Source organism: Neopelma chrysocephalum, unplaced genomic scaffold (assembly GCF_003984885.1).
Source record: "Neopelma chrysocephalum unplaced genomic scaffold, ASM398488v2 Primary Assembly neopelma1_23b, whole genome shotgun sequence".
NCBI classification, from domain to species: Eukaryota; Metazoa; Chordata; class Aves; order Passeriformes; family Pipridae; genus Neopelma; species Neopelma chrysocephalum.
In genome coordinates, this window is record NW_020897692.1 from 614,589 (window position 1) to 632,915 (window position 18,327).

At 34.2% G+C, this 18,327-nt stretch overlaps 1 protein-coding gene across 2 annotated transcripts in view; it reads left to right on the top strand.

Annotated features, from left to right (window-relative positions):
• ASCC3 (activating signal cointegrator 1 complex subunit 3) overlaps window positions 1-18,327 on the top strand; it is a 267,886-nt gene that overhangs the window by 105,290 nt on the left and 144,269 nt on the right. For both annotated transcript variants that reach the window (XM_027694522.1, XM_027694514.1), the window contains exons 12-13: window positions 10,206-10,382; window positions 13,386-13,457. In XM_027694522.1, the coding sequence (XP_027550323.1) occupies window positions 10,206-10,382; window positions 13,386-13,457 (249 nt within the window). The remainder of the gene's footprint in view (window positions 1-10,205; window positions 10,383-13,385; window positions 13,458-18,327) is intronic.

Here is an 18,327-nt window from a genome sequence, read left to right on the forward strand (position 1 = left end):
TTTTAATTAAGAGTAGTGTCTTAAATCTAGGTAAAACTTTTGTCAATGCTAATAAAATACTACATAATTTTTACTTTAGTATAATTGGTCATTTTTTTTTCCCCCAAGATTTAGTGGTACTTTCTAAATACCAAGATTTTAAATGGCAAAAGGAGAAAAGGGATTTTTTTTTTCTTTCAATCTTGTACAAAAGGATAATTCAGAGCTAGACAATGAATGAGATTGGTCTCAATGGTTAGACGTGCATTTACAAGTAAAATAAAACATGGAATTTGGGGATGAATAGAAAGGAAGGAATTAGGATAAATAAATAATAATAAGGGGAAGGGTAGAGTGCGGTTATTCTTTTTTCGTCATGCAGAGCAAATGTCAATACAAGTAACCTGTAACAAGTTAAAAATAAACGGTAATTGTTTTGGCTCTATTTGTAGTATGTTTTAAAGCATTTTAGCTTTCAAGATGCTTTTTTTTCTTGGTGAGGCTACACTAACCTTGTTAAGGCTTTTTGAATCATCTGATTCCAACTCTGCTAAGAACAAAATAAAATGGATGTCTGCTGTAATCCAGTACAGAAAGGGTAAAGTTCCTTTATGAAGAACAACAGAAGTAATAATTCTTTAGAAGAAGCTAAACTTGGAGAGATTATTTTTTTTTATGGAGAGTAGAGCTTTGTGAAGTTTAGGCTACCTCAAAGGCACTAAAGCTTAACCGGTTTGGTATTGTATTTTCTTTCTCAAATGGTTTTGATAACCTTGTCTTCATTAGGTATCTTTAAAGTAAAGCATCTCAGCTTTTAACAGTGAACATGATGGTCATTTTCTTCATGTAAAATTGCAAGGCTTATTCATTTTCTACTGCAAAGTTTTGTGAGACTTGTAAGATAGGCTTCAGCTGTACAAAATAGATGTTTAGAGCCATTTTATCTGCCCTACATTGTTCAGCTTGGCATTCTGTTTCTGCTTCATTTGGACACAAATCTCCCCTAGATCCTTCCCTTTTGTGTGTGTCAAGCCTGTGCAGGTAACTTAAGGAATGTAAAATCTAAGGCAATTATATCTTGGGTATTGAATCCTACCCTTAGCGCATTTATTGCAATATAGTATTTTGCTTCAGGACTCATTTGAAAAATAGCTCTCAAGGATGTTTTAATCTTCTAGGATTTCTGTCGCGGTAGGAACGGCCGTGCGACACAAAAGGGTTCCAGTAAAGTTTATTTCCAGGAAAAAAGCGGAACCGCGGAGCTGCGTGACAGCTCCTTAAGTACAGTTTTTGAGCACACGTAGTTCACACGGATAGGACAGTTCAAACTCATACACCAGAATTCTAACAGCTAATAGGTGCATTTTCTAAACTCTACTTTCTCATAACAACTTTGCTCTTTCTCAAAACAGCCCTGTAAAGTTCCCACAACAGTCCAAGCACCTGCACTTGTTTTTCTCCCATGTTGATGTTTTTCCCGATCACTCTTGTTCAAAACAGGTCTCTGTTCTCATGAGATAATGTTCTTGTTTTCATGAGACACTGTTCTCTGTTCCCATGGGATAGTGTCTTCAGGATGCTGCAGCATGTTGTCAGGATCAGGGCCTCCATTTTAAGTCCTTTCTTTTCAGTCCATCTCAGGGGTATACCTTGATCTGGTCAGCATCCTTTGCTTCGTCAGTAAGTGCCAAGGTGCTGACAGACGCGCTGTCAACCCCGACAGATTTCAAGGCTTGTTTTACCTACCGAGTTGGAATATAATTCATCTGGAATTGAACCTACTCAATTGTAACCCTTCCTTAAGTAAAAAAGTTGGGAAGTAAAACAATACACAAATCTTGAAAATTACCATCTTGCCACCTTTCTGAAGACCTTACTTATTCTAATTTAATAAGACAGACAGTAATGGAGACCCCTATGAATCTTCACAAGAAGGTAGTTCAAGAGAGGGAAAATTTACAATATAAAACACTAAAAAACCCCACACATTTAAACAAAACACAAAACTGCTTGAAGAGTTTTTTAGAGTTCTGCTGTAGAAAACAACTGACAAAAATATTTTGAATTGCAAGCCTCCCAGAGAGCCTGGGGACAAAGAAACAGGAGATGTTTTGTACAATTATTTTACTTTTTAATATGAAAACAAATAATAAGAGGATTAGTGTTTAAAATTACACTGAAATGTTATAGTTCGGCATCTGAGTGAGCCTGCAAGCATAGTTCTGGGAAGTTTGCATTATATATCCATAATGTATTATGAAATTACTGGAACTTTTACTCAGTCAATAAAAAAGATAATATTTCTAATTGCAGAAGAATTTCAGTGGAACTTCGTGAAAATACTATTACAGGTGTTCTAAGTGTAAAAATATCACATCTAATGTTTTAATGGTAGTTTGTGAAGAAAAAATATTTTGTTGCATTTCTTTGGTCTGTTTTATACATTTTGATACAAATTCATAAATGTTCCAGGAGCAGTAAGTAAATCGAAGATGTTCAGCCCATGCCTGGAGAACGTCCTTCTTTCTATGAGAATTTGAAGCTCCTTTCCAGCCTTCTGAAAGTAGTTCTAGAACTTATTTTTCATTCATATCTATATAAATATCGTATTCATTCAATATTCATGCATAACAGGAGGTACGAATAATTGTTCTGTTCTTGAAAAAAACTAAAAAAACAGTGACAATATTAATCTGAAGTATCCTTATGTCAGTTGCACCACTGCAGTAATTGCTGAAATCGATTATCTGATTTGTATACAGGTTTAAGGCATCCAAAATATTGACTGTTTTTTCCTAATTTGTAGTGAAGGGACTCAGAAAGTGTTTAGACAAGTAATTCAGAGAAAAATCCATTGCAGAGAAATAGTCACTAGATCAGATTGGGGGCTGTAGTAACTGGGAACTATTCTGGTAAATATCATTGACATTTTCTCCTTTTCTGTACTGTCCCTTTTGGCCCCTGTGGGAGACTGTGCATTGAAGGAGTGTAACTTCTGATCTGACCTGGAATAGCCATTTGTTGTATCACTTCTGTAACAGAACAGTGATAAATTCCTTTGAATACTACTTCAGCCTTTTCAATAAATCGCTAGTAGCGACTAATAATAATACCTCTAGTTTCATCTGGATCATACTTCCCTAGCTTGTATATGAGACCATGTCATGATTCCTGTGCAGGTCAGGATGTATAATGTAGTGCCTTTTACATTTTGCAGGGTTTGTTATTCTGTCTTGGAGAAAAAGTATATCTCTTGATCTCTTGTTTTTTTTGGAGGAATGAGGGTTGTTTTGTTTAGATGGTGGATAATAGAAAAAAAACCACAATGGATTTTTTTTTTTTGTCTTTTTAAGAATTAGTGTTCAGCTAGCTACTTGGGCCTACAACCGTGCCAGAAAAGAGTGTTTTGAGATCTGTATTCATGTGAGGTACAAATACAGCTATCCAAATATATGCTTAAAACAGGAATATCCTGTTGCATTAGCAGGTCTGTCCTAATTTGTACCTCAAAATATTTGAATGATTGATGTGCTTTCCCTCAGATGAACACTGAGTCACACCACTTACTGTAAGACTTTAACATGCTCGTTTTTACTTATGGCATTTTTTAGAATTAGGTTTTATTTAAACCTGGAAGGAGCATATATATTGGAATTACTGAGTTTTACTCATAACAGAATGGAAAGTATATTTGTGCACGTTTGCACTTTTCAAATTTTAGAGAATGTTTTTGCAAGTGATTTAAATTGACTTTGCTAAACATTTTGGTGGGAAAATTGCTTTGAGCTCTGTTATATACTGTAGGTATAACATCAAACAACTTCTTTGAATCCAATTTATAGCTTTGATGTTTAAAGTTTTAGTCCAGAGCATAATGCAGATGTAAAACTGAAATGCTTAAACTTTTTAATCAAACTTTCCACACTACAGTAATGTACTAAGCTTATTATCTTGAGAGAAAAAAATTGTCTGCTTTTAAAGGCCACTGGATTATTTTATCATAATTATTCTGAGATTTTGATGACTGCTGCTTATGTATATTTTTTCACAAAACGCATACTGAATACTCCACTTGAGTGATTATGTGAATTTTGACACCTTCTCTCAAGTATATGAATGATAAATTAAATAAAAGAAAATCCATAATAAAAGCATTCTCAGAGTTTGGGATACCAAAGCTCCCATCTTAGACACATAAGTATTGTTGCCATCATTGTCTCAGTCTTCAAGTTTAAGTTTCAATTGCTTTATGTTTTTGTATTAGATCAATAAAGTTGCTCAATAAGTAATAGGTGGGATAATACAGCAGTACAAGCAATCCAGGAGATTTCTGGAATGCACTGATGAGAGCTGCCTCCTCCAGGCAATAGAAGAGCCAACAGGGAGTGGTGCTGTGCTATACCTTGTATTCATCAGGAAAGGAGGGCCTCGTTGGGGAAGTGAAGATCAAAGGCAGCCTTGGCTGCAGTGACCATGAGATGTTGAAGTTCTCCTTCCTCTGGAAATTCTCATGTTTCCTTTCTGAGCTTTCTTTCCTCATGACACCTTATTTAGGAAACTTTCCATCTCAGCCGTAGTTTTCTTATCTCTAGATGCATTTTCAATATCTCCAGTGCCTTATTAACTCCTCTACCTCTTTTTTTTTTTCTGTCCCTTTGGTTCCCTCTTTTACCTCTAACTGTAAATCACAAGCAAACAGGTTCAGATGTTTCTCACCCAAACCCAATGTCTAATTGTTATCAAATTAGAAATTTCTGTGTGCTTGGAATCCCATTCTTTATGATGAAAATTTGATCAGTTTAAAAAAAAATAGTCAAGTCTGGTAGCTAATGAACTAAAACCAGCTGCTTAGCCCTGTATACCTTGTGTCTAATGGTAACCCACTGTAGTTCCTATATGTGTCTTTTGGATCTAGAATGGCATTGGCATTTCATTTGGTTCTTAATTTCTCAGCTTGAGTGAGTGCTGTTAGTTTTTTGTCTCCTTGATATTCCCTACATAGACTAATCAAGTTTCTCAGCATCTTTTCTTAAAGGGTAGATGAAACAAGGTTACTGCAGCCTTCTGCAATAATTTTCCAAAAAATAGTGTTGTAGGTCTTTTTTTTCACTGGACTTTCTTATATTCACAAACAAAACTGTGTTTTGTTGCATTTTCCTTCTATACTCAGTTCTATCCCTTTTACACGTTTAAGAATTGCATGTACTTAATTTGCTAACACATCATCTTTGGAGCTTGCATTCAGATACTTGTTTGTTAAGTCCTCAAATAATCTCTTTTTGTAGTTGCTGCAGGATTCACTCATTGCTATAAGAATGTTTCCTGACAATAGTGTCTTATGAGCTAAATGAAAAGAAATTCAATTTTAATGGGACTATCAACGTAGATTTAGCTGTATGCCTGACACATACATCAGTTATATTAATTCTGCCAATCACCTGCTCTTGTCACCAGTTATTTTTTGACTGCATATCATAGGTAAAATTATTGATTAGTGTTGGGCTTAGAAAGCAATTAGAGGAATCCCTTTTTAATTGCTGTTTTTCAATTATACATTCCTTTAAAGTCTGTCAGTTCTTCAGCTTGTGATAAATTTAATCTATGTTTTCTTGCTATTCTGTGATGTTATTTTTAAAAGTATGTTGTGCAGCCATATGTCTAATGAGTCTTACATGAGTCTGGATCTATCCTGCTATCTTTCACACAACCTTGTAGTTGTGTAAAAATGACTTCTTAAAAACAAACTACTTTTTTAAAACAAAACCTAATCTTCATTTGTTTGGAAAATGTTAAGTATCAGATATTTGAATTAATCTTCAGAAGCTTTTCTGTTATTTTGCATGAAAGTGATGTCAGGAAGTCATTCTGCATGTCATTTTTGTGTTGATATGTGGCTGGTTTTCCATTTTTGTGATATATCCATAGAGTTTAAAAGGTAATAGTGATTGTCATATGTTTTGTGTTCTTTCATATTATGGTAAAGCAGTAAAACTAATTTGTAGAAGGCTTCATAAGCATTTTTGTTTCCTAGTTTGGGAACAAAACAGTAAGCATAAGGTATTTTGTCAGTCAGGAAAAACTGACGTGGCACTGTACCCAGCATAGAAATCTCTTAATAGATATATGAAAAATGTCATTTCTTAAGACAAAGTAATGCATAGTTAATATTTAGCTGAGGGAAAATAATATGGCTTCTAATAGTGCTTTCTGCATCGTTACATTTTTTCAGTACCTCTAGATTTTTAAATATATTCTAAATGGATGACTGAGATCAGAGTATTTTCAGGGTTCATTGGAAGCAGAGTAAAACTAATAAAATTACTTAACTAGATGGTTGCCTAGTAACAAATGCATTCTGTGCAGAGTGAGGTGCAGATAACATCCTATACAGAATCTTCAAAATAGTAATTGCATTTTTACTATGTACTTTTGATTTTGCAATTTTACTGTTTTTTTCTATTTTTCTTCTTCAAATTATAAAACTGCCACCTATGTGGACTGATTGACAACTTCTAAACTCTTTCATAATAGTAACCAGTACAGCAATAAACAAGGAAACATTGATGAAACATTCTAACAACTGATTAGTAATTTTGAAACACCTTTAATTCTTGGTTCTTTTTGCATTTCTCTTTGTCCTTTGTTTTGGATGGTGTAAATAACATAGGTCCTGTGAGAGAATGAGATGTAGAACTATTCTGTGGGTAGAATAGTATCCAGCTAGTAACTAATATGAATCCCCACATGTAGTACTTCATTCTTACTACAGTTGAATAGGGGACTCAGGAACCCATGTAAAGAATTCATCTTCTTTCACATCTGGACTGATAACTAAATGCTTGTGTCTAATTTTCTGAGTATCTTTAGTGTACATCTGAAGGGCATTCAGACTAACTGTGGCGAGTGTGTTGAAGTGATCCTGGGTCTTCTGAATGTCAGATTAATTTCTAACCAGCAGACAATTCTTCAAAGATTAAAATGTGTAAACTTGTGTGCTTCGCTTAATTCTGTGCTCAAGTTGAACAATCAGGGATATGCTTTCCAGCTTGATTGTAATTCATTCTGTGAATGTGATATTTTAATACGTGGAAATGGGAAGGCTGCCAAGATCACAAAGTTCAGGAAGAACTTTAGAAGTCAGATAAAAGAGTATCTCTATGCACACTCCATATGCTCTCAAGTGGCGACTGTAATGTAATGAGATGATATGCAAATCATAAAGCTTATTAGGAAGAAAATGATCCTGATGTGATCAATTTACAATCCAGAGAGGCACTTCCCATACCTGATCCCTTATCATTTATACTGTAAACACAGCTGATGCTTGAGTGTGGAAATCAGTACCGGAGAGCTCTCTTCCTTTTATTTTTTCTGTATACGTGGAATTTCATGGTGTGGTAATCGTGTTCTGTGAACGTGTCTGGTGAACATGCTGTCAATTCTCTACGTGCCATCATGAATGCTTCTGAATTAGATATACTAATTAGATATGTCAAGTAAATATAGTTATGGCAATTTTATTTCTTACTTCCAGTGTAACATCAAATCAATAAAACATAGTAAGGCTTTTAAAGAACAAGATGTGCAGACACTGTGTCAGTTCAGTTTTTCAAAGAAAGCCTAGTTTCAAATGGTGCTTATATTTTTACTGGGATAATTCAATACATATGAAGAATAAAACATTAGAGATTGTGTTCCAGTAGTGAAGAAAATGCACTTAGCTGCATACCACCAGGCAGTGATAGGGAACGTAAAAAGAAAGCTTTGTCATCCAAAGATGTCTTCTCAGTAATTTTTACTTCAGTTTCAGGAAAACACTGTAGGGTCATGGTGTCTTGTATATGAAGTCATAATCTCTAATTGGTACTTTTAGGACCAAATAATAAGTTATCCAGTACTTGAAAAATATTAATTTTTGAATAGACCATGTTTACAAAAGACATCTGTGGACTTTCAGTGCTTACTGTTCTTTAGAAGCATCTGAGAGCAAAACTCATTAATACTTGCTCTTCAAGGGAAAGTCAGAAAAGTAGCTGAAAAATATATGCAGAGAACTCTGTTATAAAAATGTGTTAGAATTCTAAATACCATTATGAAAAATAAAGTTTCTGTAGTGCTTGGACAGATGAATAATAGATGAATACTTGAAACTGAATTATAATCACAGACAAAATGCAAAAATAATTCATGTGGTATGGTTGCATCTTCAGGTAGTTTTGTTTTTTTTTTTAATTTTTAAGTTTAGCACAGTTTTAGTCACTGCTGTTTGTATATTGCCATGTATAATTAAAAAAATAAAAGCACCTCATTCTGTATATGCATGTGATGATGTGCAGACACATAGGCATTTAGTTTACAGTTTTAATTCAATCGGAGCATAAAATAATTCGAAGGATTGTTATTTTGTCTTTTAGGTCAAATATACCTCTTTTTGCTTTTTGATTCTATTATATATATATATATACATGTAAATTATTTATATTTTTTGTTGCTAAGCAAATATAAAAGTAGATGGTGAAAAAATAAAGATTTTTTGTTTGGATGGCCTTGAAAGAGGTTAGAGAAATTAATGGAAAGATTTAGAGTCATAATAGTTTTTAAGATGATTAGAGGGATATTACCTCAAGTACCTCAAGTCCTATGTCCAGTTCTGGGCCCCTTAGTTTAGGAAGGATGTTGAGGTGCTGGAATGTGTCCAAAGAAAGGCAGCAAGGCTGGTGAAGGAACTGGAGCACAAGTCCTATAAGAAGCAGCTGAGGAAGCTGGCGTAGTTCAGCCTGGAGAAGAGGCGGCTCAGGAGAGACCTTATCACTCTCTACAACTACCTGAAAGGGGTCGGTCTCTTCTCCCAGGCAAGAAGCAATAGGAGAACAGGACACAGTCTTAAGCTGTGCCAGGGAGGTTTAGGTTGGACATGAGGAAGAAGTTCTACACAGAAAGTGATTGGGCATTGGAATGGGCTGCCAGGGAGGTGGTAGAGTCACCATCCCTGGAGGGGTTTAAGAAAAGACTGAATGTGGCTCTTAGATGGTCTAGTTGACCAGGGTGGTGTTGAGTCATGGGCTGGACTCTATGATCTCAGAGGTCTTTTCCAGCCTAGTTGATTCTGTGATTCTGAGTTTGGGGAATGGTTTACTTGGGGATTTAGTTTATTATTTTGGTGTGCTTGTTATTCTTCAGGTCTGTTTTATGGTATGGTGTGTTTTATCTTCCTTGAGAATGCTCTCCATTTACTTTTTAGTTGCCTTTTTTGAAAACTTTTAATTTGTCTGTTTTAATTACATTTCTTTCATTTTAACTCGAAACATCTGAGTGATTCAAAAATCTCTATTCTAAGTATAACCTCATGTTGTTTTGAATAGGACTTCGCCAGGTAGAATTTACCAGCCCTACTCATCTTGAAACATTCACACATTTGAGACAAGTTGAGAACCTCATATAAGGCTTCAGTTACAGTGTCTAAAAAGCCTTCAGAAGAAAATTATTATGAACTTTGGTTCTAAATAATTATGCTAGTAAGAAAGTTGTGAGCCAGCTTACACAACTTTTAGTATTGCAGAAGGAAATGGGAAAATTCTTGCATACTTTCCTCATTCAGGTCTTTTGTCTGCTTTCATTCTTTTTGAAAATTACCTGGAAATACATATAATATGCAGGCTTTTATATGGAACAGAGGGTTTAGTTGTAAAGCACCATTTCTCTCCCTTATCAAATGGGAAGGCATGTGAACCAAGCACTTGAGTAATTTGAAAAAAAAAAGGAAGAAACACCTGTTACAGAGAACTGGAATAGATTGTCTAAAAGAGTTGCAGAAGCAAAAATCAAAAAAAAAGAGGAGTGACATGAATAACATACTTGTTTCTTTTCAGAATTGTGGTGTGATTTGGACTAAGGAAGAAAAGATACCAAATTATGTGTCCCAGTTTTGCCTATAAATTAGAATATCCCTTCTTAACAAAGCCAATTTCTGCTGTTGTTCTTTCATGTCAATTAACTGCTAACCTTTTGGAGGGCAAAAGTACAATAAAATAGTTGAATAAGCAAGATTTGATGGAATTGAGGAATGCTCTGGTTTCTTCAACACAGATAATCACTAACTCATATCTATTGCTCACCTTTTGTAGAAAGTATTAACTGGTTATTTTATGAGGGATGTTTTAAAACTCTGCTTGGTTGCTTGGCTTACAACACTTGGATAATTTACAGGTTTTTTGTTTTTTTAATAGGTTGAATCTACGCAAAGTATGATTAGGATTTTGGGCCTTTCAGCTACATTACCCAATTATCTTGATGTTGCTACATTTCTACACGTCAATCCCTGTATTGGACTATTCTACTTTGATGGCCGTTTCAGACCTGTACCTCTGGGGCAAACCTTTATAGGAATTAAGACAACCAATAAGGTAAAGAATCGTGAATGCCAAAGAAAGGGTTGCTGTTTGTTTTGATCATGCTTCATGTATGTATGTGTAGGACATACTGGTTTATTATGCTGCGGGTGTTTCATGAAGCATATTTTCTTTTGTGTAAAGATACACATAATTGAAAGTTGCTCTAAGAATCTTATTACCTCAGTTTACAATACTTGTAAGTAGGCCTTGTTGCAGTTGGATACAATGGTATCTAGCTTTGCATTGCCTCTTCTTCGCTACCAAATTTTGCTTGTTGGAGCATCTTCGACTGCAAAGTTGCTGTAGCAGCTTCCTCTCTCATTTCAGTTTTCCATTTCGCTAGAAACAGTGCTTCCTCTTTGACTATAAGGATGCATGAGGAATGTTATAAGAAAAATACTATTTTTTAAAATCTGTATGTATATAATAACATGACATGCATTAATACTAGTTGGATATAAGTTACTGATGAAAACCTTAGCATGCTAAGCTATTAATTATCGTATGTACATATTTGATAGAAACCGTATTTAAAGTAGTCTCTAAATAGGCTTCTTTACTCTTTGTACTCTTGCTGATTTTGGGAAACATTAATAAATTTGGTCAGGTATAATATTCCTATTAAAAATCACAAGTGCAGTGCCACTTGACATGTAAATTATAGTTCTTTAAATTCAGGAGTTTATACGAACTAGCTGATAATTAAAGCTTATATAGCTTAACTTTTAGAAAATCTTGTTCACCTATGATTTAAATTAATAGAAATCAAAACATTTTCAATCAAATGTTAATTTCATAGCTTAATCAATCATAGCATATTTTTTGGTTTTTTATAAAAATGGCCATTGCTTTTCTTACTATTTAAGTAGTCATTCCATCTGCAGTGCAGGAAAGGAACTTATTTTACAACTGTAGGGAGATGTTTTAAATCTATACACACAAGAATAGTTTACCATATGGTGCTTACCATGATTTGCATATTGTAACCTTCATTGATTGTTTTAAGTACCTTCACTGTTATTTGCTGTTGCTTTTCATTGATCTTTCACTGCTATTTGATTTTAATATTTAGTTTAATTCCACTGTATAGTAAGAAAAAAGAAGATAGTCTATTTCTTCATACTCCATTTAGAGTGCATTTGTTATTTAAAAATCAAAGAAATATATAAATAATCCTGGAAAATTTGAAATTCTTAAAAAACCAGTAGTTTTCTAAAGAAACATAAGGAGATGAGAAAATATTAGAAGGTAGTAGCTATTCTGAAATGTGTATACCTGGCAGACTGTCTTGGTAACAGCTAGGAGTTCTTTTGCTTTTCAGAAGATTGTCATAACAAATTTCATAGAGCATAATATATTTTGCAATCAAAATAATACACTTTATAGCAAGCAAAAAGTAAAAGTATTAAGCCTCTTTGAAAACGAATTCTATTCAAGATAACACCTAATACTAAAGTTGCCAAATTGTTGCCAATATCAACGTGCTTCTGGTCTATATGAGAGGAGGAAGGCGATGTAAGAAACCACAGGATCAAAAGAAGTTATTGTAGGACATCAGCAAGTGCAGTCAGTGCTGTGTCTATATCCATACTAATGAGTTGCAAGGAGATGGAAGGTTGTTAGTTACTTTATGGAGATGCTTTGCCACAAAAACTCCCCAAAAATTTGAAGCTGATTAGCTATTTACAGAATCACGTGCAAACTCTAGGAAAGCTTTCAAAGGCAAGGACAATCTGGTGTATTCATTATGCATAGAAGTTAGCTGGGAAAGCTCTTGAAACTCTGTATGTTGAAATTCTTAGAGCATATGGGACCAAGACTAACGTTTGGCTTCTTCAGTTGAGGTCTGTTAATGTCAGATATTTTTCTTTAATGTCAGTTCTTTTTCTTTAAGCATTTTTATTTTTTTCTCTTTAGGTATAAATGCAAAGAAAATATAAAGTTATGTTTGTATATATGTGTATGTGTGTATGCATGTCCATGTGTATTTATGCACTGCTTATATATGTTTGTCCTTAATGATTTTCATTTGCTACTATTTGAAAAAAAAATGCTAACCTCTCATTTTCAGAATAATTAGACTGGCTGCACACGTCTGTATTTTTTCATCTTTTTGCTACTAGTACAATTTCAAATAGGAACATTCTCTGCTTTCATCTAAAGCTTTTTTAAAGCTGTGATTTTCAACTTTCAGCTAGTCTACATAACTCAAAGTACTAAATTTCCTTTTTCAAATTTTTGCATGTGTTGTTCTTGTAAAACATTTCTTTGTGCCAAAACAATTTGGTTATAAGACACAAGTGCACAAATAAAGAATGGAGTGATTGCTCGAATTTTGGAGTTATTTATTGATATTGAGGTGCTTTCAAGTAGATACATGCTGTTTATATTGTAATGCATTAAAGAAATAGAAAAAAAAATCTTTAGGTTGAAGAATACTTTTTATTTCAGCCAGAATATTCCTTAAACATTTTATTTACCCTTAACTGTAAATTCTATACCTGGTACTCTCACTGTTCTCTGTGCGTGACCCAGCTATGAAGAAATTTCTGTTCTCTATGGCAAAAAAACTGAACTACCAGTAATTTCCTGTAGATAAATATATACATATGCAATGTAGTAACTAATTCTATGTACCAAATAGTAGACCTTAATACTAGATAAGATATATTAAATTGATATTTCCTCAATATCCTGTAGAAGTAAGATTCCTTAATACAAAACAGATAAATTAAGGAACGGGATTACCCCTCTTTGGTCATTAAAAAACACCAGCAAAGTGACATAATAAATTTTCTATTAACTACCCTTACTCACATCTACTTATTTTCATATTCTGTTTCTGAATTTAAAAATAACAAAATGCTATAGTTAGGAATGGGAATCAATATATTTTATATTTAATTGCATAATCAAATTTATCTTTTATGGATCACTGTAAATTGCTTGATATGTAGTAGAAAATACGTAAAGATAGAACTTATTTTAATATGGACTATGATGTTTGTTTTTCAGGTGCAGCAGCTGAATCATATGGATGAAGTGTGTTATGAGAATGTGCTGAAGCAAATAATGGCAGGACACCAGGTATTTATTTTTTGGTTTTGTTTCCATTCAGAACATATATAAAGAAGTTAGTTTTGATGATCATAGTGATGCATTAAGAATTTTTTTTTTTGAAGATTTGTTACTTCAGAGATAATCTCTAACCTTGAGAACACTTCATAGAAATAGCATGCAAGAAAATCTAAACTGACTAAATAGTGTTAGCTTCTAACAGAGGTCAAAATTCCTGGTACTTTACATATCCTCGAAGTAATTAATGTATATTTATGTCACTTTTTTTAAAATTACAAGACCTTACACTGAGATACATTTAAAGATTAAAAAAATTAAAAATACATAACTTAATTATTATTCTTAGCCTTTCACATGTCTTTCAAATCTCAATCTCTCCTGTTAGAGATGAGGGATGAGAATTACGCAATGTTCAAGTCATAGTGCATAAGGGCTCAGCATCCGTCATTTGATATGTCCTGGGGTTTGTGTTTTGTTTTCTTTTTAAGGGAAGTTATCCTTCATTTTGCTTTACAGTGGAGGTTTCTGCAGTGAATTTTCACATCTGATTTTCACATTTCACAGATGTTCCCCTCTGCTAAGATTGTGGGCCTAACTATTTGCCTGAATAGTTTATCATTCTGTTATTGTGCTCCTGAATCGCTCCCACATAATGTCTTGTTTTTGTTAGAACTTTGCACATAAAGCAGGTATGGCACCTATTCAGAGCAATATAAAATGCTAGTGCACTATGATGCTTGAAGAGGCTTTTCACTAAATAACCTATATATAAAAGACAGAAACTCTGTCCCTTATAGTCACACTAAGAATTGCACTTTTTGCCCTTTTCACAAAAAATTCATTGTGTTTTTTGAAAGATGAACAGTTGGTTTATGACCTGGGGGGGAAGGGGAAATACTTCAGCCAGCTTCCTAGTCCTTCTGCCCCCCCCTTCCCACCCTACTTTACACCATTCTTCCACCTCTCTTGTTGTTGTCAGTTACTGTTGTTACATTCAGAAAACTTGCATGAAGATGACATATGGAAATGCTGTTATTTTCCTGTTATTGAAATTTGTTAGCAGTATCAAGGGAACTTTGCTTTCTCCTCATTGTCAGTTATGCCCGTGCGTTACCAAATTCATAACACTGAAGTGCATTTAGTTTCTTATCTTTCATTTCTTGTTATTATTTTGTGTATTTTCACTTGCTGTAGTGCAGGTAGCAGATTCTTTAAATCAGTAGCGTCTAAGTAATTTATCTTGGATTCCCAGCAGGAAGTCATATGCTGTTCCAGCATGTTTATCGCACCTTTCTTCCCTTCTCTTTTCTTCAAACTGAGGAAAAAACGGACTGCAAATATATATAATATTATATGATAAGTACAATTAGTTGTTTAATCCTAGTTTTAGTTCTTGTACTGGCAGATGAATGCATTAGTGTTTTGTTTTAAGGCATGAGCTACAGCTTTAAGAGGTCGAGTGAAGAATGGTAGTCTACTAAATGTTATAGTTTCAGCAGCAGACATTGTTGCTGATTTCAGTTTCTGAAAATTGTATGGACAAAGCAGAAGTATGGTTTCCCTTGCTACATAAATGTTGATTTCAGAACACTTAGATTAATTTGATTCAAATTATTGTAAGTTTTTTTTGTTTGAAAATGTTCATTCTGCTGTGTTGCACATACTCTCTAAGTACACATCTAAATAGCAACCGGTTACACTAGACTTTTCTTCAGAATATTGGTCTTGACATTTATGAAACAAAAATTCATAACCTGAAATAATGGTATGCAAATACTGGTATACAGGCTTTCACAATGCAGAATCAAGTACATCAGCTAGTTATGCTAATACATTATAGTATATAGTATTGTACCACATTAAAAATTAGAGATTTTTCCTTTTAATGAGTATGCTGTGACAAATCTGTCTAATCATTAAACCAACTGCAGATGTTTAAAAATGTGGGGAAAAAAACCAGATCATCTAGATATATCTACATTGAGATGCCTGCCCATAGTGTAAAATGAGTATTATGAGTTAATATGATTAATATTACACTAGGAAGCCTTTCTTTTGTGTCTTTTAACAATTTTGATAATGCCCTTTGATCTTCTAAAGTTATCACACCTTCTTCTGATTTTCTAAGTTTCTAGAAACCTATTACCTTGTGTCCACGTTCACCACAGGCTATTGTCATGCTCTGTTAACTTTTTTAGCTCGTGTGATCCATAAAACTTGTGTTTATTTACATTCTATGTGTGCAAAGTTTGTTTTCTTTTTAACAAAGCTGTGGTTTTCCCTAAATATACTTCTTAGAAAGATGTATTCATATCTTTCCTCCCTCCCCCCAATATTAAAGAAAAATTTCCACAGCTGTTGTATATCTGTATGACATTTAGGAGATGGTTGAGAATTTATATCTATTCAGGCAGTGATATGTGACAGCCAGAAACCTCTCTGTTCTGTTTTGTACTGAAATGCAAGAAAGAAATACCAGAATCAGTAAAAAACCCTTTTCCCCTTCTAAAGTTGCTTGAATTAATGTACACCTTTCTGTGGCCATCAAACTTTCACGACATTGTCTCTTAAAGATTCTTGACCAGAGTCCTTGGAATGTCTTAATGAATTGAATTCAACATTGTTTGTTTATCTACTGTTCTTTTAACTCATTCTCAAAGAATTCTACCATTCCAGAACCAAATAATTTACTCTTATGGAAGTCATGCTGATGTGTCAGTGTCATATTATGGGTTACCGTGTGAGGCTTGACTGCAGTTATGTGTTCATGTGTTTTTATTAGATGTACGTGTGTTTTCATTTTTTAAGACTAAGGCTGGTAGGAGGTAGTTGCATTCTACAGGCATGTGTTTTGACAGATGGAGAGAAGCTTTTTATGTTGATTTTTCAACATTTGTCTTCTGCAGGACTTCAAGTTCTTCATCGCAACTGGGAAATTAAGAGTTGGTGATTCAGTCTTTAATTTTGATCCATCTGCTCAAACTAATGAGATATCTCATTTGTAATCTTCATTTTGAATTACCAAATGCAACTGAAACAAAAGCATTTGTCTTATAACACAATTCTCCTCTTGTTTAAGTTGAAGAAACTTGATAAATGACTTGCCCTACTGAGTTTTCTAGCATTTTTGTTCTGGAAACTTCTTACTGTGACTGAAGAATTAAGATCAGAAAATGTCCCAAAGGTCTTCAGGTGTTTTTTAAGTCAGTGTGCTCGTTTTGTAGAATTGCTAACAATATAGAACTCCATTAGAAGGTTTCTCTGGCAGATCCTACCTCTTAGGTAGCTTTCAGTGAGAACCTCTAGTGCTGCTAAGTCTACTTTCCTGGAACCATCCTTCCATGCTTGATATTAGCTGATGAATATTTAGTTTCATGTTGTACTTTGAATCTGCTATGTTCTGATATTATCTGAAAAGATACTAGGTCTTCTTGGATTGATTTTTGGAGTTTTATTTCTACCTCTATCAAAGATTCTTTTAATGAAGAAGGAAAAATTGTACACCATTTGTCAAAGAATGCGACTCCAGGCTCAGTTGCAGGTAGCTTATTTTTGCCAGCAGTTCTGTTCCAGGATACTGTTCACTTGAAGGCTAGGTGAAGGCTAAGTGACTGAAATTATCATTCCCTGTTATTACAGCTGTCTTTTGCCAGACAGTCACCAGTAGTGGGCCACATGCATTAACGGCTCTAATTCAGCCACAGAGCTGAAAAAAACTTTGCATTTTACAGCCCTATGAGAAGGGCATTTAATGGCAACAAGTTCTGGTGTGCAGGTAGCACCTTTCTGAGACATCTGCAGAGAACCTCACAAGATCAGCAAAGACAGTGAACTGTCTGCAGTGACTGAAGACTGCACTTATCAACATCATTTTTAGAATAAATTGAAACATTGCATTATTAGCCAGTTTAGGACAATGAATATCGTACTGTCTTTATCTTCACAATTTATGAGGGCGAAAACACCTTTGTCATATTATGATTTGAGAAACAACTGTATTTTTAGGAGTTTTGAGAAATAACAGTATTTTTAAGGTTATTCCTCTGAAACATATCGTGTCAGTTTTCACTTTATGTTAAATTCCTTCATCTAAAAAATGTGGAGCTGTTGCTCTCTTTGTCAAGGTTTAGTTGCTTAAGTTAGTATCCTGAGGAGTTAACTCTTTTTTTACTCTGACACATAGATTCACTTCCATTATATCTGCTGCTCTTACTGACTTTTGCTGGTTTATCTCATTAGCTTGGTTACTAGGATGGTCTTATGTTTCTTCCATTGCCCCCATCACCTCTTAAATACTTTTGCTGTTCTGAGTTTGTCAGAACCATACTGTTTGCTATCCTTTCTTTTTTCCTTCTTTTATTTTGTCTGAAGATTCAATCAAAAAAAGTAAATTTCTTGTATTATAAATTAGAAAAGTTGTTGCTGAAATCCTTGGAAGCTTTTGGATGAGGTACTTCCTCAAACTGCACCCATACAGCTATTTTTGGCCACATTCCCCAGACTGCTCACCTCTTTTGGGTTTTTTTACAGCATTTTCTTGTTCTTTTTTTCTCATAACTGATTCTCTTTGATATCATTTACGCCTTCAAAAGAACTTGTGTGTTTTCTTTGCCCTTGGTGTTGTTTCAGCAGGTCTCCTGTATTTGTTGTCTGCACCTTACTTTTCTGTAAGGTTTTTTTTTCTGACCTTCAGTACTCTGTTACTCATCTTCAGTCACAGATATCTAAGTTTCAGTCCTGATTCCTTACCCAATGCACTTTGGTCCTTTGCCATTTTGTCTGTTTATTATGGTTTTCAACTTGGAGTGCCTTTAGCATTCTCCTGTCTTCTAAAACCTCCTTTCAAGACAATGAAAGCCTGCTTTCCCCCTGGTTTTGA